Below are 21,179 nucleotides of genomic sequence, written 5' to 3'. Positions count from 1 at the left end.
GTGAGAAATTTTAAGTGTTCTCCCTCCACCTCTCATCATCCACCCCCACACGCTCCGTCGAATGTCTACACATACACGCAAACACACAGATGTCAGAGAGGTCTGAGTGACTCTACCCCTGTCACTGGGTGCCTGCTGTGAAAACAGCACACACACACACACACACACACACACACATACACACACTCCTCCTCTCCATACCCCCCCTCCCCTCTCTCCCTCTTCTCTGGACGCCAGCCTGACATACCAGACCTTGTTCGTTAGCACATATTTTTACCCACCGTTACTAAATTAGGAAGCCAGAGGGAGCAAATGGAGTGTGGCTGCCAAGGCAGAAGAAGAAGGGTCTGATCAGGCCTGGGTTTGCTGAGGGCCCATGCCAACCCTACCAGCTTCATTAAGAGCCACTTGGGTTTCAGAAATAGAAGCCCAACAGGGACCGGGGCCAAACAGAGCCCTGAACGGCCAGCCAAAAACTCACGGGACAAACAAACAAATAAACGGGTTGTCTCATGGCCTGCCAGAATCAACCGGCAGCAGCCATCCCAAGGAGCCATAAGAAGTTATCTTAGGCAGTCTTGCACACAAAATGTGCCCTGCCCAGAGTTTAAAAGTGGTGACAGTACACATACTGCCAGCCCGATACAGAATAAATTAACCTAGAAAGCTCTCTCTGGAGACCAATTTCTCAAAGCAGCCACAGAGACGTTACTTCTTGTTTATTTGGCATGGATTTTGGGCGCTGATGTAAGAAAGGATATTTTCACAAGGAAATGTACATTTCCTCCTCTAGCTATTGGTGTATAGCATTTATGTCTATGAAAGTACAGAATGATGTGGAATAGAGGTATTCCTTATCTGTATTTTTAAAATTATATTTTATTTCAATTCTGAAAAGCCTTAGTACAGAATTGTAAAATGGATAAACATTGTGCAGCACTGAAATAAATCACAAACTCCTTGTTATATAATGCTCAACTGAATAGAGGGGAAAGCATGTTGCTATGTAGAGGATTCAATCTGTTATATTTTTGGGAGATTTGGACAGAGGATAGACGGAGCCTGTTAGCAAATAACATATAACAATATTTTTTTTAATTAATACTTACGGCAGAACAAACAATTAAAAAACACTGAAGGAAAATGTGCTGTTTTACAAAAGGTTACAAAAGCATAGAGGAACATCTTTCAGGTTCATTGTTTACCATTTCGTCTGAGTGGCTCCCCTCAACCTGAGCACTACCGTGACTTCAGTTCATTTAGCACCCACCCATTAAAACTAATGAGCTATTAGCAGCCGACTTTGAACAACTTTAAGGTCATTGTTGCCAGTCCCATACAGTATATTAACCAACAATAACACAGAGAATGTATAGCCCTAGTTTCTTCAGGCTGTAAGAGGGGTAGGCTTTGATTGACTGACAGCGCAGCATGTTTTTTCTCTACTCATATGCTTTTGATTGTATGGCATCTTAACATAGCTACATGAAAGGAAAAAAATAATTCAACACATTCATGCTAAACTATTTCTCAGACTTTTGGCATTTGTAGCTGACAAAATTATAGTTAACTAAAAATAAAAAACATCTTCAGAGGACTGCGACAACATGAAATGAACGGTCTGATAGATGCTGATGAAACAGTTTGTTCAATGCTGAAAAAAGGATAATGGCCTTGGGGTTTGCATATTGCCACTTTCACACTTTGAAGTGTGCATGCCCTTAGGAGAGGCCAACATCCCAGCCATCACTTCTTAAAGGAGCTCAACAACATTATTATATTCCCTTGAGCACAACTGTAAAAACTACAACATGTCTGGGAGCATTAATTTTGTGTTACTATACTGACATCTTGTGGAGATACTAGAATACTACAATTCAGATGTTCAAAACATGCTTGCATGAATTTGTACAGTCGACTACTCTTACTGATATAAATACAACTCTGATCTAAATTAAATATTTTTTATCCAGTTCTTAAGACTTAAGTTTGAATGCCATAAGACAAGATAGATGATGAGCACCTGCTGGGGGGGGGCGGCACGGTGGTGTGGTGTGGTGGTTAGCACTGTCGCCTCACAGCAAGAGGGTTGCCGGTTCGATCCCGGGTGTGGGACCCCCTCTGTGCGGAATCTGCATGCTCTCCCCGTGTCAGCGTGGGTTCTCTCCGGGCACTCCGGCTTCCTCCCACAGTCCAAAGACATGCAGATTGGGGATTAGGTTAATTGATAACTCTAAATTGTCCGTAGGTGTGAATGTGAGTGTGATTGGTTGTCTGTCTCTATGTGTCAGCCCTGCGATAGTCTGGTGACCTGTCCAGGGTGTACCCTGCCTCTCGCCCGATGTCAGCTGGGATAGGCTCCAGCCCCCCCGCGACCCCCAAGAGGATGAAGCGGTTAGAAGATGAATGAATGAAAAGTTATGACGGGCCCCAGTGCACACTATTATGACAGGCCCTGGTGCATGCTATCGTGCAGGTATTGTCTTGACACAAATAGAGACTTTACATTGGACACCATCAACATACATATTACCCTGCAGTCATCACTGCATATCTTACATGCACACCTGACAAAAATATCAAAGTAAGTAAGAAATAAACCATTTAAGTGAATATTTGTTATAGTATACAGTATTTATAGGTTACATAGAAATAGGAATTATATAGAAAAAGCATATCATTTTGTTTCAGATAGCTACTGACTATTTCTAAAAAAGCAAAAGAAAAAAGAAAACCATGACGCAAATGGATTTGCCTTTTTGAGAGCATATATGGCAACCATTTTGTATTAATAATATATATATATATATATATATATATATATTTATTTATTTTATCATTTAACCTTAAACACAGGTATATTTCCAAGGTGGCAATCTGAATCACCCCAGGGGCCCATGTGCAATCGCACTGCCTACACTGTCTATGTTTACGCCCCTGCATGTAACTAGATGCGTGTATTTAAAAGACTAATAAATGTAGGACTAATTGTAATCAGTTACCGTAACTGAGAAAAAATATGTAATGAAATTAGTTACTAATCAAAATGTTGGTGATTATGAAGCGGTTTCATCCAAATATATTGTTTTCAGTAAAAAAGCTTATATGTAGAATATAAAATAAATCTATTTGCGCAGGGATGCCTTCTTTTCACATAGCCTATCTGCAGATATTTTTCAGTGTTAATACCCAGTTTAGAACGTTTCTTAGAATGAAATATCATTAGAAACCAAATGTTATAAGTTACATTACTCTGATTAAGTAACTAAAATAGTTACATTACTTGTTATATTTCTGACAAGAGTAACTAGCTTAATCTGTAGCCAGTTACATTCAACCAGTCACGTTATCAACACTGCCTATTCCCAGACACATAGTTAATTAATACACCCATATAGGACTGGAAATTAACTTTATGTCTACCTGCCACTGTGGCTGGTGGATTCCAAAATCTTCAAGCTTTTTATATTTTAAACCCCAACTTCATAGTCCTTCATCCTTGTGTATCAGTTTTTGTCTCGGTTTATTAAAAACTCTGTTGTGAAATTATTTATTACACTGTTTAGACGTGTTTGTAGAACAGCGGAGCTCTTGAATGCGCCCCACTTCCTTTACTCTGTGTGCCAGCGTACCTTCAGGAAAGTGTTGACCAGGGATGTTTAAGCTAGTCCCTGGCTTCAGGAGGCTATCTCCTGTAAGTGACATGCTGTTAGAGCTACATTTAGGTAAGATGAGGTAGTGCTTTCGGTTATTTTAGGCACAACCGTTAAATTGTCTCAATGAAAGGTTAAAAAGCAGCAGCAGCAGCAGCAGCAGCAGCAGGATAGCTCGTGTTGTTAGCACGCGCAGCGTAACCACGGAAATACTGTGCAAACGTAAAGAACACAAACGGCTGATGGCACGGTTAACGTTACATCCATACACTGTCACTGATTGTTTGTAAAAATGGATGATGATCACACAGAGACAAAAACACGACCCAATTCTTCCGAGTCTCCGACTGAGTAAGTGATTTCTTCTCAATAACATATTTGTACCTTTTGACCAGTCAAGGTAGATGATGATGATGATGATGGTACTAACCCAGTAAACAGAAGATAAAAAGACAAAAAAACTGTACCGTACTGACTGTGTCATTATCATTTCAGATAATAAAAACTAGTAAAAAGTGTTTCCTCAAATAAGCCCACCTTGTTTGACCGGACTTGTAGATCTCCTGAAAGCCTGGGAAGCAACAACAGGACCGTGAACGCATCTCCCCCCTGTTACTCAGATGTGATGAGTCCCTCACAGACAGGATATGCCAAGAAGGATTTTATGATGATGGCACCTGAGGAAAAGCTCAAACACTTTGACAGCCGGGCTCAGGCCCGTGAGGACAACCAAGAGGTGGGTACAGTATAGGCTGCGTTAACAAAGCAAGTGCTCTCACAACTTGTCCTGCAGAGTTTTGTCGTTTTTAAACTGCAGATGAATTCATGAAGCTATTCAAGCCAAATGCACACTCTAATAATTATCACAACGTATACTGTACATTAGCATTCTGGGTTTGAATCTTATCCTGGTTTCGATCATACGCAGGATATGATGTTTCAGTTGGAACACAAGAAACCTGATTATTCATATCCCTTTACACATGATCATAACAGGACTTGCAGTATCCAGGTTTCTGAAAGTGGTATAAGGTTTATGCATGAGCACCATGTAACTGGGATATTCCAAAAATCCTGGATACTCCTGTGCATATTAGTGTTGTCACGATACCAAAATCTTTGTTTCGGTACCAATACCAATATGAATTTCGATACTTTTCGATATTCTTCGGTACTTTTCCTAAGGAAAGTCCTTTTGGATACAAACCTTTAGAACAATAAATAGTAGGGGTGTAACGGTACCAAAAAAATCATGATTCGGTAAGTACCTCGGTACGGATGTCATGGTTTGGTAACTCAAAAGTCCCACCAAGTTTGTGTTGTCTCATGTTGTCTCCCTTTGCGAGGCAGACTTTCTCTTGTCTTTTTTCACATGCGCCAGCTGCGAATGTTGATACAGGTGTTGTCATAGACACCACATGTGCAATCTGTGCTCCAATAGGACCAGAAAGGTGTTTGTGTGCATAATTGAGTAAAATAAATATAACTAAATTAATGAATTGAATCAATTTCAAAGTACCGGTATTTTCCAAATGCAGTATAGTACCGTTTGGAATACTCTAGTACCGCGGTACTATTTTAGTACCGGTATACAGTGCAACACTAGTGCATATAAAGGCACTCAACACTGATTAGTCGCCATCATTTTTTCAGTTAAAACGTTTTGTCCATGAAATGTCAGAGAAGATTAAAACTGATTCATCACAGTTTCCATTAGTCAGAAATGATTTCTTCAGGTTGTTACGTCTGACCAACAGGCCACAGCCCAAAGAGATTTAGTTTGAAGTGATTTAAAGCATAGAAAAGCAGTAAATCCTAAAATGAGCTAATGCTTGATATTTCTACTTGATAAATGATATAAACAATCAATTGATAGTCAATTTGTGGGCGATTAATTTTTATTTTCATTGGTCGACTAAACAAATTGACTTACCGTATCAGCTGTACACACACCGTTTTCTTAAGTTTGATAAGATAAGATGAGATAAAACTTAATTTGTCTTAAGAGAAATAGCTGTGCAGCAGTTACAATACAAAGTTGGAAGCATGCAAATATTAAGAGTGCAAATATGAAAAGAACAAAGTTTTATCTAAAGCTGACACCCAGGCAGGTGAATGATTGAAAATAGTTTGATATTGAGTTTGATTCATGGCACAGTGGGATATCAAGAGAAGTGGCACTGACTGTTATTCACTGTATCTACTCAGTTTGATGGCTGCATCCAGGACCTGGTGCGTTGTGTGGCTCTGACGAGGCTGGTATATGGAGACGGACATGTGAAACTAGCCCAGGCCCATGCCAGACTGGCGAAAGCATATTTCCAGCTAAAAGGTAATTGAAAAAAAGATAGGACAGTGAGTACATTGTAAATCTTAACTGCATATTATGAAGTTGATTTTCAAAGCAGTATCACTTAAAACAGATACACAAAACATATGGCAGTGTTTGAGTGCTGCACCTACAGTTCAGAGAGCTACTATTTTATCTCTTATCTTTTTATCTCAGACATTTTTTCAACATTGACACACACTGCAGCTCAGTGTGATTATTCCATGTGGCTGCCTCTGCCTCATAGTAATTTATCTACTATAATTCATAATTAAGCACTGGGTGCAAAAATTTGACTGCGGCAATATTCTGTGCACTTACTCAACTGTGTGATATTTTTCAGTATATAGCTTTATTCTCACCAACACCTCTTCAATGTATGAATTTATTCAACATATAATGCATATACCTGTACATATTTCTTATGTTAACTCTCATTCTATTCTTGTGTTATTCTATTGATGTATATATTGTAGTTAGATTTTCACACTTACAGCCTCAGCACAGTGACAATATATATTTTATTTTTTATATTTTAGCATCTTAAGTTCTAGTGTTAAACACTGTAGCATAATGCACATTATCGTTTTATTTTTAATGCACATTTTGATTTCTGTTGTATTTTATTGCTTTAAATTTAAATACTTCTATTTCATAGTCTTATTCTTATTTCTTATAATTCTCTATTCTTTACTTCAGGGCGACCGTCAGTATTTCTGATTCTGATTTTGATACTACAGCGTTTTTTTTTCTCATGTGGTGCTGCTTTGCTTTTACCTCTAATAACAGCCAGTTAATGTCAGGATTGTGCATTGGCAATAATGTTGAGATGATGTTCTGATTCAGAGTTAGCATGCTGTTTAATTTTATACTTAATGATGTCACTTTGTTCCTCCAGGTTGGGGACCGCAGGCCCAGGAGCACTCGGCTCTGGCCAGAGAGCTGCTGCCTTTCTGCTCCTCTGAAAAGCTTGAGGTTCTCACGTGTCTCCTGAACATACACCTCACACAGGGAGGCGCTTCACTGCTCACAGCCAAATATCCTTGCCATGACATGTTTTACAATAACATAAGGGATTGAACAGATGTATACATTTTTAAGACACACTGAATACATCCTTGACTCTTTTTAACTCTTGAAGATGCTGAATCCTCTTTTCTAGAGGCAGAACAAGTTCTTGAGGAGCTTCATCAATGCAGTGGCATCAACCAGGAAGAGAAGATAAAAACTGAGCTGGAAATCTACACTGGTTTATCCAGGTTCAGTAGTAAAACTTTTCTTAATATACATCAGATTAAAGGTGTCAGTGCAGCATTTGCAGCCCATAGTATGCAATAGCAGCTGAGCCAAATAATGTGCTTTTGCGAGCACATTACTCTCACATTATTCTAACTTGTTCTCACAATTTCAAATGCAGCACCTTTCAATTTAGTTTGGCCACAAGATGGCGATAGATTCCTACAAATTTGCACAAAAAAAAAAAATCTGCCTTTCACAATTTTGGTTTATGGAGCAGGTTTTTGTTTTTACTGTCTTAGTCATGCTTGTAAAAACACCATTATTTCATGTTCTCTTGCAAACATCAGCTTAACAAATCAGGATTTCCCCCTCTTGTTATTCAGTTCACTCAGCAGTCAGCGTGGGTGTGTTGTCATGATGCTTACAGAGCTGCTGGGTGGGGTTTCTGCACGTCCACTCATCCAGTCACTGCTCAAGCAGGGGCACAGATGGAAGAGTAGCATTTAGCCTCTTTCTTAAAAGCATTTCTCCCTTTTTCTCCACATGGTTTCTGCATTTTCCTCCTTTTTTCCCCTCTAGCTTTGACTCCCTACTTAATTATTAACTGCCCCTACCACACCACATGTCACACTTAGGTATTGCCTTTACAGTCTGGCTGACTCCTTGAGAAATTGTAAAGCCCTTTAATTCTCTGTCAAATGGCAGCTGCTTTGTTTACGACACACTGAGCACCATTTGCATACTATTGATTTGTGTCGACCATTTTACAATATGCATTTGTAACCTGGTGCTGATATTGACAACAGAGGTCCCAAGGGTGATACTACATGCTCAGAAAAAGATTAAGGAGGGGAGGATCAGGGTGGAGACGCCAAGCACAGACATCAAGTGTAAGAGAGACTGATAGTCTGTTAAGGGAAGTGTGTGGCTTGGCAACATAAAAATAGCAGCCACTTGTCGTTTAGATCACTGTGAGTGAAATTAGAAGCATGACTAGGAAATAAAGTATAGTCTTACCTGGGTTGAGATCATCCTACTAATGTCTTAATGTTAATTTGGATCCTTTTAAAGGGACAGTTCACCCCCAAATCAAAAATACATATTTTTCCTCTTACCTGTAATGCTGTTTATCAGTCCAGATCATTTTGGTGTGAGTTGCATTGTGTTCAAGATATCGGCTGTAGAGATGTCTGCCTTCTCTCAAATATAATGACACTAGAAGGCACTCAGTTTGTGGTGCTCAAAGTGCCAGAAAACACATTTGAAAAACTGCAAAGGAATGTCCCTTTCCAGAAATCATGACCGGGTGATTAAGATAATCCAACAACCTTGTTGTGAGCAATGTCATGCAGAAGCTACATTCCGTCTGCCGAACTACACCTGCCACCCGCATCACCATGCAGAAGAAAGCGTGCATCTACTTGTGGACGAGAAGCTCATGCTTGTGACAGTGCAAGATCTGAACATTGCTGGCGTCATCCTTGGCTGAGCTGGAAAGTTAGCTAGCTCAACGGTGCTAGGTGAGCTAGCATCAGATGAACACTTACTTCCATGGTTTGCAGGTGTAGTTGGGTAAAAAGAAAATGGTCCTTACATGCAACAACTCACACCAACGGCTGTGGATTATTTAGAGCAACCTGGGCATGATTTCTGGAAAGAGACATTGCTGTTGAGTTTTTCAAATGTATCTTTATTGATACTATGAACACTACAAGCTGGGTATCATCTAGTTCTACTATTTTGGAGAGACGGCAGATATCACTATGGCTGATATCTCCAACACTTGGCAACTCACACCAAAACTAAAAAAAACTCACTGTACTAGATTGAAAACAGAAGAGGAAAAATATTCAATTTTCATTTGGGGATGAACTGTCGTTTTTTATACATTAATGTTTATTGAGATTGATTTTGTGTATACAACCATTAGGTGACATTTATAACACAATCGGAAAGGTAAAGGAAAAAAACTGAGCAAAAAGGGTAAAAAATAGGTCAATTTTCAAAGAAAGGCATAGAAAGGCATGTATCAGTTAGTCCAGATGTTTTTCCTATGTGTCATAAATCATCCATCACTTGCATTTACTAACAAAAACTCTCACTCTGAGCTGATAGGTCATTTTTTCCATGGCACAAATCTCTCTCAAAATTTCCAACCATTGTTCTGTTGTTGGGCTTTCAGTCTTGTACCAATTCCTTGTTATGGCTATCTTGCATGTGAACAATAATATCTGTAATATCTTATCATCATAATTCACGATACAATTATTTATATTTCCAAGGTACATAATTTTGCAGTTATTAGGTGGGTAAACTATCCTTTTAATCCTTGTATGCTATGCGGAAGGTGTGATTTCCACATTAGTGCATGTATCATCTGTGCTATAAGCTTACTGGATGCAAAATCAGACATCGAAACTCAAAGTACAGGGTTTCTCCATCAAAATATTCTGGAAACTCACAATGTGTGCATTACAAAGCCTTGTTAGTGATGTATACTGTCAGAATTTACATCAGTTCTTCAAAAGTTTTTCTTAGTTTTAATGAGAAGAGCAACTTCAGTCTCATTAATGCATATGCAATTAAAGACAGGGACCAGATCTTAAAAGTGAGCTTTGTACATAAGACCCAATGTTTTGAAAACCCTGTTGTGATGTAAATAGGAGCAACACTCCTGCATCATTTACAGCAAACAGGCCTTATCAGCAGCTGAGGTGAGCTACTCTGATAGGAATGTGTAAATGATGCCATCTTGGTCTGTTTCAGAGAGTCAGAGTTTGTTGACATGATGTGTGTAATTGAAAAAATGTGCAGACTCTGGCTGGTGTGTAAGCTTGCTAAATCTCTTTTGTTAGGTGATGACTAAGAATTTGGCATGCTTCTAAAGCTCTGTCAGTCAACACTGTTGTGATGGAGGGGAATGTTCCCACCAAAGCCTGCAACAATAAAGTAAGCTCAGCTCTCTTATAGATCCCGGTCCAAACATTCTGCTCGGTTTCAGATTCACACTCAAGGTGTGCACTCCTGATCAGCCAGATGGGGTGTTTATTGTTAGGTTAAAATCTGCTCTGTGTGTGTGTGTGTGTGTGTGTGTGTGTGTGTGTGTGTGTGTGTGTGTGTGTGTATGTGTGTGTGTTCTGTTATTCTTGGACTTGAGATGACTTTTTTTTCCTAACTGCTGTCATAAATCTGCAGCTTAGATTTTAGAAATGGAAATTTCTCCATATTCTCTCCACCCTTAATTATCACAATCATGCATCATATTAATTGGATAGTACACCAGCATTTATTGAGGTAATCAGTGGCTCTATCCTTATTGTATATGCAGGCTGTTGACTGTATTTATAGACATATATAGCATAGATACTGTTCGCCAGACTCCAGTGGTATGCTTATGCTTTGGATCCAGAGTCTGTGTGTACTCCTTCCAAAAAGGTAGCTCTTATTCCAGATGTAAAATGCTCTCTGATTAGTTGGGTGAAATAAAACTGGCAGGGATTTACTTGTAAATAGCTGCGATTGAGAATCACGACCCAAGACTGAACCTGTACTTTAGTATTCTTCTCCATAGTCTTTTACTCCGTCTACTTGAGGCACACAATAAAAAGCCTCATCAATCAGAATGCCATCAGTTTAAGGCACCGCACCAATTCGCTGGAGCAGGCCGTTGTGTTTCTGGCCCTCTGTTTTCACTTTGCCTTGGCCTTGCTCACTGTATCTTTTTCCGAGTGAAAGCCCAGAGCAAACTTACGTCAACTATGAGCTGGAAACGTTTACAAAAGAGGGCTGTGTGGCTTGCTTGGCAACACATCTACAACTCCTTAATTATATTAATTCCCTGCCCTGTGGACTCTTGGTAGATTTGAGTGGGATGTGGCATGTTACCGTACTGCCAGGAAGTGCGTAAGGATGCAGAGTGAATGAGAGGATAGAGGGGTATTGTCTCTGTTTGTCCATGCGAGCAGAATGGCAGGACTCAAGCCACGCTGGAATGTAGCTCTGCTGCAGCCATCGCCGCTGCCCTAAAAGGACCTGAAGTGCCTGCCTCATGAAGATGTATGGGCGGGGCATCCCTGCTATCCATCACGGCATGTTCGGATAATCTTGGATTCATGGGAAAATTCAAAGTAATGAGCCATCACAGTGTTTTTCTAACCTGTGCTGCTGGTATTCAAGCACTGAGCCAAGAATACCCTGATTCATGTGGTCCTGGGTTGTGACATAATACTGTCAAGCTCTGACTTTAGGTTCCCACACGGGCTGCCCCTGCTGAAACTCTGTATGTACTCAGGATACTGGAAAGCACAGTGGATATTACTTACATCAAATGGCACGCTGTTTGACTTTGGTGTGCTTTCTGTATGTAAGTGAATGGTTCAGATAGCCACAAACAACTACACTTAGCACAGTGTGGATATGGGGAGAAGGGATTTCCTGTTCAGCTGCATGACAACAATGTAGCTGGAGATTGACTGCAGAGCTGAATTAAATTTAGAGTCCATTAGATGGTTTGAAGCTGTTAGCAAAGCAGCTTGATGGGATCCAGAGTCCTTGCATTGGTTAATGCTGCTGTCGTCTCATCCTCTCTCCCCACCCTGTTGTCCTTTAGAAGCCCAAGCAACACCATAGAACAGATAAATATGACAGGAAGTAATTTGTCTTTTGAAAGAGCAAAGACCCTGTTGTGTGCATCAGCAAAATATGTTAAGTTGAAGCACTTGGTTGCAACAAATTGTTGAAGATGTTGAACTCTGAGCTGGACTTTGCTTTGGTGGTTTCTGCTAAGACTGCAAGAGCATCCCCTTATTTAGACACCTTAGAATGAGAACATTGGAGGCTGGAGTGCCGGAGCGCACAGGAACAACGCTCCACCACTTTTTTTCTGCAAGTAAAGAAATATAATATTCACAATACACATAAACTGGTTGAAGTATCATATACATTTTTAAGCTCTGAAGATCCAATCATCACCAACGCGTTTTTAGTGTAGAGAGAGCCAATAAAGACAAATGGAATGGTCCGGTCTGTTGACTGATTCACAGTGTCAACTCATGTACTGAGTAACATGCAAATAAACATTCCACTTTAAAAGTTAATGGTGTTGTCGGCAGTAGCCTTTCAGGGGCACAGTGAATTAAATTATTTTTCTCAGTCTATAGCCTGCTAACGTTTAACCAGTGGTGGACAAAATACTCAACTCTATTACTTGAGTCACAGTATAGATAGTCCTGGTCAAATATTACGCCAATACAAGTGAAAGTTGCTGATTCAAATTATTACTTGGGTTAAAGTATGTGGAGTACTTGCTTTAAAAAAAATGTAGGTATTCAAATTATTATTATTTTTAATATCAAGATATTGTTGTATATTGTCACAATACATTTACAGAACCTAATGACTGGAAAACAACCCATGAAATGCACTGACTTGCTTGTAGAACCTGTAGAATGAAAAGCTTATTGAATATACTGCGACGCCTGTAGAAATGACCACAGAAACACAAATTAACAAAAGGACCACCATTGTCATTTTCATTTTTTTCATTTACACCCCACCCCCACAACCACACACACAAAAAATATTTCTAACAGTGTACAACAACTACACGGGCAAATACAAAAAAACATTCATTTGACCAAGTATAGCATAAAAACTGCATTTACGTACTACAATCACAGAGAACTTTGTATGAAATATTAATCTGGAATCAAGCAAAGGTTTAAATACCTCGACATGTTTTCTCACGTTGGAAGACGAATTCTTGTAGGCCGTGATGAAACATTTAAAACCATATGAATCATACTTCATCTCAAAAACTTCAAACATAGAGTTGAGGCATGGCCATGGATGGTCTGGGAGTCTTCATCTTAATCTGCTGCCGTAGCCACAGTAACACGGCATAACCAAATACAACCACCTGCTGATGAGCTCTCCTCTCTACAGTACATGTCGCTACTGATGAGCTGCCCAATCTGAGTAGTGAATGTACATGGTGATGTATAGTTTGACAAACAAACCACACGCAGAACTGCATGATCACAGATGATGGACTTTTGCATCTTAGAAAAAGAAACAAACAAAATCATCTGCTGACTTAAAAACTAATGTAATGTGTAAAATGTGTGTGAAATGTAGTGGTAAACTTGCCACGGTGGGAACAATGGTGACAGTCCATTGTGGTCAAGAGTGTTGATTCTGCATTGCCTAATCAACAGACTGCAGTGTTTCTAGCTCCACCTTTTAGTATCAGGACTGGACTGCTTGTTAGAAACAAGGCTTTAGAAAACACTGCAGGAGTTATTTTTCAGAGTCTGAGAGACTGTAGTTAAAGTGAGGGGGTTAGGAGCAGTGTAACCTTTTGTCCCAGAGGAGACTGTTAGAGACTCATGAAAGGATGCAACCAACAACAATTAAAAGAGTAATGTGCTAGCTTTGCCTATTATAGTCTGCGCTTCACCAGGCTGTAACTGCGGGCATCAGCCAAAAGTCTTCACCACTCTGCTGGCTCTGGGTTTGGCCGGAGACCAGGCCATTACTTGTGTAATACAAACAGGCTCATAGTAATGTAGTGGGCTTATGGTTATATACGGACCAGTAATAATAGTCTAGATAAGGAGTGTTGTTAGATAGCATTTTTTAATTTAAACATCTGTAATGGTTTTAGTGTCTTGCTCAAGTACACTGTGGCAGAATGTTTTCAGACACAGGGACGCAGACAAACGACTCGCTAATCATTACTTTGCCCTGCTGCCTTATATAGTGGGCTGAAGTGGTCACTGTCTTCATGTTTCCGTCTCTGACAGTCTCCCCATTTGTACATCCCTTCTGCTCTATAGGGTCTATAGGAGACAGAACAGAACAGAGGAGGCCTTAAGCCAGTGTGAGAAGTCTTTGCAGCGGCTGAACGACTGCGGAAAGCAAGAGAAGACATGCTCTGTCTATAGGGACATGGCCGCCATCGAGCAGGACAGAGGTCATTTGGACCGAGCCATAGAACATCTCTCCAAGGCAAGGGGGCATATCACTGACACATCATGCACAACATATATAAACACACCGGGGCTTCTTGAGTCTGCGCCAGACTTTGTTGTTAGGTAATGTTCCCACACCTCTTATTTGGTGATATGTGATCTGTCTTATTTCACGGGGGTGTTTCTGCTAGGCTCATGCCATTGCTGTGAGTCACAGCTCAGAGGAGCTGGAGGGGGCTCAGATCTCCCACAGCCTGGCCCTCATCCTTTCTGCCGCTGCATCAGAGCCCCATCACAATGGTGAGTTTATTCTCAGACACAGGCTCGGCCTGAGCGACATGCAACGAGGGGTTAATTAGGATTTGAATCTCCCATTGTCTTTGTGTTTGTGAAATTCTTTAAGATGGTGTTATGGAAACCAGATGTGTAATAGCCCAATTGAAGGCATGCAGACATGTCAGCTATGAGCTATCAGCATTTTCTGTGATAGAAATGTAAAGCAGTCTTATTCTGTCAATTACTTCATTCATTCATTTCATTCATTTATTTATTCCTTTTGACCCCTCCCTGGGGTATAAGGAGCAGACAACAAAAAATAACATAACAAATCAGGACAGGCGGCAGCCAATGCACAGCAAAAATAAATAAAACAGAAGTTTCAACAAATTTGACAAGACCTTTACTTTTCGAGATGACATTAACTTTTGAAACTTATAAATATTTGGATTTGCTCTGTAGAACTGTCCAACCAACTCTCTTCTCTCTTTATCAAAAAAAGAACACACAAGTACATAATGATATTCGTCTCCTTGATTGCCAGTCAAACAAAGAGAACATTTCCGGGGTACATTTTTACGATCGTACCTGCGCTCAGAGATAGGTAACTTATGATTTCCACACCGAAACTTTGACAAACAAACTCTTTCGACAGGTCTTAACATAATCAGATAAGGTTCAAAAGTGAAATCATTTTTAAACAATTTATAACTATCACATAAAGGGTTACTTTGTAATTTCTCATGCCATCTCTGTAGTTCCATATCAGATAATCTACGTTCAATCATTAATTTTAAATATTTAGGGTTCATCCGTCCAGCGTCACGCCATAAGTACGATAAACCACAATCATCAAGAATATACTGCTTTAATTTAACTCAATCTGTATCGTGTGTGTTTCTCTCCACGCTGCTGTAGACTCTGCAGAGCGCTACTTTGAGCAGAGTCTAAGTGCATACAAAAACTCTGCAGGTCCACAGGATCCAGCGTTTCTCGCGGCCCAGGACGATTTCTGTCGTTTCCTCCTCCTCAATGGCCAGCAAGAGGTTACACACACTCACAAACACACACACTTGAAAGAAAGGTGAGACAGTGCCACTACATTTATTTCCTACAGGCATAGACGTCTAATATTTTTGCTCATGCAATTTTGAAACCCACAGCAGATTTTGATTATCCACACAGAGAGCGGCACCATGGAAACACCCTCAGAGTTTGTGAGCGTCAGGGGATTTTTTCCACCTGCTAAACAGGGTGGGGCTCTCACCACTGATCTCTGATAGAGATGATATATCTATTTGGTGCCACTCAGTGTTCGGAGGGTTACTTTTCAAACGTATTCCACTACACATTACTGAATACATACCCTAAAATGTCATTTGTAACATATTCTATTAGATCATTCAAACACTCCAAATACATTGGATTACTTCTGGAATAATTGTCTTGTTGAGCTAATTCGCTAATTCTGGGTCTTATGTTTCCATGTCAGAAACACACAGCAGTGTCCTGGCTGTGCATCTCCTTTGCCATTGTCATGTGAGAGGTGCACTGCACACACATTTACTTGTGGGAAATACATGCCTCATAAACTTTACACCGTGTCCTAACAGCAAGTGAACAAGCAGCTGTCAAATAACGCATTTCAGTTCCATCATGTTAAACAAACCTCATAGGCCACCTATTAGCTGTACTATATGTAACCACTTAAAAGATTAGCAAGTACCCTCTTACTGTTTTTGTACTTGTAAACAGAAAACACACATTTTATATTGTGTAAGTAGCTTGTTAGTAGCGATGGTCATTTACAAGAATCTTTCAGCTCCCTGGCAACCCCGCCTCCAGCCAGCTGCCACCTTATATAGGTTGAGTTAATTAAACAAGAAGGTATGGTATGATATAGATGGATTGATATAGATTCTGTGTCCGTCACAGTGCTTTTGAAGCGAGCAACAAGACTAAATAGAAACAGAGCATCTGACAAAAGTTAAGGTCTCATATGACAGCAGTGTGTTGTGCTGCGTTGAATTTAGAACATCCCAGTAGAAAATAATACAATCAAAGTGACACTTGCCTGTGTCCCGTTCAGTTAGGACATGGTGTTACAGCAAAATCCATTCAAATGAAGACATTAACTGTATTCAAAATACATCAAAAATTGTATTTTAAGACGTAATGTCGTTGTGTATTCCTTTACTCCCCAACCCTGGTGCCATTACAGAGATGTGTTGAGATCCAGAAGGCGTCTCTCGCCACAAAGAGATCTACTTTCGGTGACCTGAGCGCCGAGGTCGCAGACACCCTTCAGCTGATCGGAAGTGTGGAGATGAGTGAGGGCAGGATGAAGCAGGCGCACAGGACCATGACAAAGGTGATCACAAGCTACAGAACACAAACAGGCCAACTAATGTTTCTCTTGGCTGCAACCTGTATGCGCATATCAGAAATGCTGGACAGGGTAGAACGTAATACTGTCTCTGCCCAAAGTATTTGACAGGGTTTAATAAAAGGCCAGGAGTCAGCGGGCGTGTCCATCTACACCAGTGAAAGGCCAGTTCAAAATATACACACACACAAAGAGTCCCTGTCATATTGAGACGAGCTATTTCCGCCATACTCCCTAAAGCTCAGTGCTATCAGAGTCGCATGCTAATCTTGGAAGGGTTCAGTGTGCGGAGCAGCCCTCCCTGGTGTAAAATATCACACACAGTGACTTTGTGTTTCCTCAGTCTGGATGGAGCCTGGCAGATGGGCAACACAACTTTGGAAGGAGAGTGGCAGTTTGCTAACTGCTGTCAATTAAAGGGACACGGACCCCAATTAGTGAGGCACGCCATTATGTCCTTTGAAACAAAAGTGACATTTCTGTGTCTTTGAGCACACATGTATTAAATAAACAGAGGCGTTTTAGTTAATCAGATAATCCTCTGTTGCTATGACTGATTTACTTTATTCCTTATGTAATGTGTTTTTGATTTTCACATACAGTATGACTGCACGTTTGCCATATGAGCTCAGTTCTGCCGCTCATCAAACTAAAATACACCAGTAAAAGGGGGTTTCTTCATGCTAGTAATAACATGCCTGTAAGTAAAGGAGCTCGGTTGCTATGTTGTTTTGTTGTGACATCTAAGGGCAGAGGGGGCCCAAGTCCCCCTCTGCACTGACAGCGCACATCAGGGCTCACTCTCTCCACACCACATCCAACCAGTAACCTTTGTGAAGCACCCTGACACGGAGCAGATATGTGAGGACGTTTTTTTTCCTGTCATCATGACACCATCTGCAACCTGACTGAGTAACTTTTGTTTTTCCAAAGGAAACCTGGCTCAAACAGTAGATACAGAACATACAATCTACAAAGAAAAACACAGAGAACAATGGCACACACACACACACAGACATACACTTGACATTTCCCCCTTTTTTTCTGTAGCACTGCTGAAAAAAAAAGCCCTTCCATTACATCAACCTTAGCAACAGCGAAAACATCCAAGAGGCCAGATGGATGTGTTCCAGATTACAGAGTGTTTTACTCTCCCTGGTGAAGAGGGAAACTTTTACCTCCCACTTTCCCTCCTTCAACGAAGTTCTCTTGACCTCTTATTTATGACATTATCAGAAACAATGGCAGGCTTTTATCATGCCTATTGCGTAATTGCGTGCACACGCTGTGTTATCATACACATATGTTTGTGGTTTAAAGCTGAGACTTTTCTGGATTCTATTAAATTAAGCAATATTTTGTGATGTCATAGAGCTGAGCAGTCACTGCTCATTACTCTCATATGATTGGACCTAAATCATATGAGAGAAACTAAATGTAGAGTGGAAAAATACTCAGGCTGCGTCTTAAAGTTGTCGAGTTAATTACCTCAGATTCCTGGGTTGTTGATTTAGGAGCCCTCATTTAAATCTAGCAGATACCCCTTGTTGACCCGACACTCCGAGCGGTCAGCACAGGTGTTATCTAAACCTTAGGCTGCAACAGAGGTTATTTTGGGATGTTTGGTGCATTCACATGTTGCTAGGAAGTGTTTACTCCCCTCTGAGTGTGAGTTGTGCCTCTCATCTTTCACTGACCACTCACTGTGCTATCATTAATGGGTTTTTTTATTTTGATTATTAGTGTGTGGAGATCCAGTGTTTGTTGTATGGTCCTCAGCACAAGAAGACAAAAGCTACACAAAAAGCTGTGGACATGCTTGCAAGGTATGAACTAATGAAACTGTACTTTATCTTACATTAAGGCATTTGATTCTCCTGGTGATGAATTAAAGCAACTGATGTATTTACTGTAATAGTATGAGCAGGGTTCCCACAGTCACATAAAACTCTTTTCCAGGCCTTGAAATGGTTTGGAATTACCAGAATGTTTTGAGAGAAGTTTGAATATGCTTTGCTTTGGCTATTGTTTAAAACATGTTTAAAAACATCCTAAAATATGTCTAACATTATCCAAAATGTGTTTCTTGTGTTACTGATTTAAAATCTAGTGCTGCGCTGCTTGACCACTGAAACGTCACAAGTATCATGTGATCCACATAGACCAGATCGGTGGTCATCGCTAAGGCCGCACCCCCTTTTGGGGAAAGATGTGCAGTCACATAAGTAGGGAAACAGGAAAATGTCAGAAACCTCTTGACCGAGGCTTTCACACTGAGATTTAAGGCACATAAGATACCTTAATGCTCACTGTATGTGTGGTACATCACTACTTTAAATGATGCTTGTGACAGATGGATAGCTAAGGTTAGCTTGAGTGGGAGGCTGCTGCAGTACATTCAGCATAGCTGCATCTGACTGTCATCTCCAACTGAATGTAAGTCTAACCTATTTTAAACATGTGGCTATTAGCAGGTTATTTCTTTACAGACAACCCTGAGCCCAACGTGATCATCAGGTATTGTCATCCAGGGATCTATAATATCCAGCCAATGTGTTGGGTCATTAATCCACTTGGATGTAGGAAGAATGACGGGACATGACAGCAGTCAACCTTAATTTATACGCACAGGTTCAGGCAAGGTTGTTTCACAAGAAATAAATGGATACAAATATGTGAAAAATTATAGTCCAAAAACACAAAGAGTTGCAATGAAATCTAAAGAAACATTTTTAATCCCCCCAAATGGGGCGTGGCCTTGCCATTATGCAAAGTACCCGTATATGCAGGTCTATTGGCATTTGCAGCTAGTTGGCGGCAGGAATGTCAAATGAGCAAGTAAATTTGTTGAGCACTAGCAGTTCGCTTATCTGCAAATAATAATGTATGGTTGTATCGCTATATAGAACTGCTCATTTTTAACTACTTGAATTAAGTTATGGAAAATGGGGTAAAATATAATGAAAGAGTTTAGAAAATTCATCTGTAAAAATGCGTGGGAACCCTGTATTATTAAATTAGAGGAAAAGATGACAGACAAGTGCATGTTTTAGTCACACAACCATGTGATGTTTGTTTTGCAGGGCACCAGAGGTGGCTGAGAGACAGCAGAGGCAAGGTACAAGGAAAACAAAACGTCATACACTCTCAGCATCCTGTGGCCTTGATGGAAACTCAATGTCTGACTCCTGACTGGTTCTTTTATGCATGTGTATTTTGACCAAGAACTACTTTCATTTTTTAAGAAGTTTGTCTCTCAGATGCAACAGGCAGCTACCACTGCTGAGAACATGCTCCAAATGTACATATCATGTCCAATCATGTCATTTTGTACATTAAGTGAAATAAGTTAGCTAAGCATTAAAGAAATACTCACACTCAGAAATCATACCCACAGTAGGTTTTAATTGTGTCAAGATATGAATCAATTTCCAAAGAAGGGCTGGAACCTTTTTCACCAAAGCAATAATGTCATTTGTTAAATAAAAATCATGTTATGTCAATAAAAGCAATGATGTTGGACTATCCATGGTGACAAACAAGATTGGACTCAATACACATTCTTCATACATCATTAGATTTTCTGTATGCTGACTTAGACATTTTTTATGCTATGAAATGGCACATCCAGGTTACACTGTGTACATACACACAGTAAGTTAACAGATTCCTTAGTAAAGGGACAGTTCACCCCAAAATCAAACATTTTTCCTCTTATCTGTAGTGCTATTTATCAGTCTAGACTGTTTTAGCAAGTGTTGGAGATACTGGCCATAGAGATGTCTGCCGTCTCTACAGTATAATGGAACTAGATGGCACTCTGCCTGTGGAACTCAAAGCACCAAAAACATCCATTTGAAAACTCGACAGCAGCGTCTCTTTACAGAAACCATTGGCACATCCATTTCCATTTTATTTTGAGAGACGGTACATCTCTACAGCTGATAGCTCAGACACTTGACGACTCACACCAAAATGTTATAGATTGAGAAATGGCACTACAGGTAAGAGGAAAGGTGTTTTTGATTTTTGGGTGAACTGTCCCTTTAAGCCACAATTTAAGTGCACTGATGTAATAGTATTTTGGTTGAACTTTCTGAAGTTTACAGGTGAGAATTTGCTGTATCTGGGCACTTAAATCCAAAGTCTTTTTGGATGAGATGTCATTCAATAGATTTCAAACAAAGAACATATTTATAAAAGCATGGCATTCACACTAAACATTGCTTTATGCACAATTGTTCAACAAGTTAGTGCTAACAAGCCAATCTGTGAGGACATTACCCAATAGTAACAAAGTATACATTTTCCAGCCAGTTACACAA

The 21,179-nt window shown here is 40.1% G+C and overlaps 1 protein-coding gene across 1 annotated transcript; it reads left to right on the top strand.

Annotated features, from left to right (window-relative positions):
* The first annotated feature begins 3,604 nt into the window (after positions 1-3,604).
* Positions 3,605-20,154, top strand: ttc23 (tetratricopeptide repeat domain 23). The gene is made up of 11 exons (XM_049574296.1): positions 3,605-4,004; positions 4,212-4,389; positions 5,862-5,985; positions 6,881-7,019; positions 7,116-7,241; positions 14,058-14,229; positions 14,384-14,492; positions 15,387-15,514; positions 16,690-16,839; positions 18,598-18,680; positions 19,938-20,154. Exons 1-11 carry the CDS (start codon positions 3,946-3,948, stop codon positions 20,044-20,046), a joined length of 1,377 nt encoding a protein of 458 aa, XP_049430253.1. The 5' UTR covers positions 3,605-3,945; the 3' UTR covers positions 20,047-20,154.
* The last annotated feature ends 1,025 nt before the right edge of the window (positions 20,155-21,179 follow it).

This window comes from Epinephelus fuscoguttatus, linkage group LG4, assembly GCF_011397635.1.
Source record: "Epinephelus fuscoguttatus linkage group LG4, E.fuscoguttatus.final_Chr_v1".
Classification (NCBI taxonomy): domain Eukaryota; kingdom Metazoa; phylum Chordata; class Actinopteri; order Perciformes; family Serranidae; genus Epinephelus; species Epinephelus fuscoguttatus.
The sequence above is the reverse complement of the archived record's forward strand: the minus strand, read 5'-3'. Positions and strand labels throughout refer to the sequence as shown.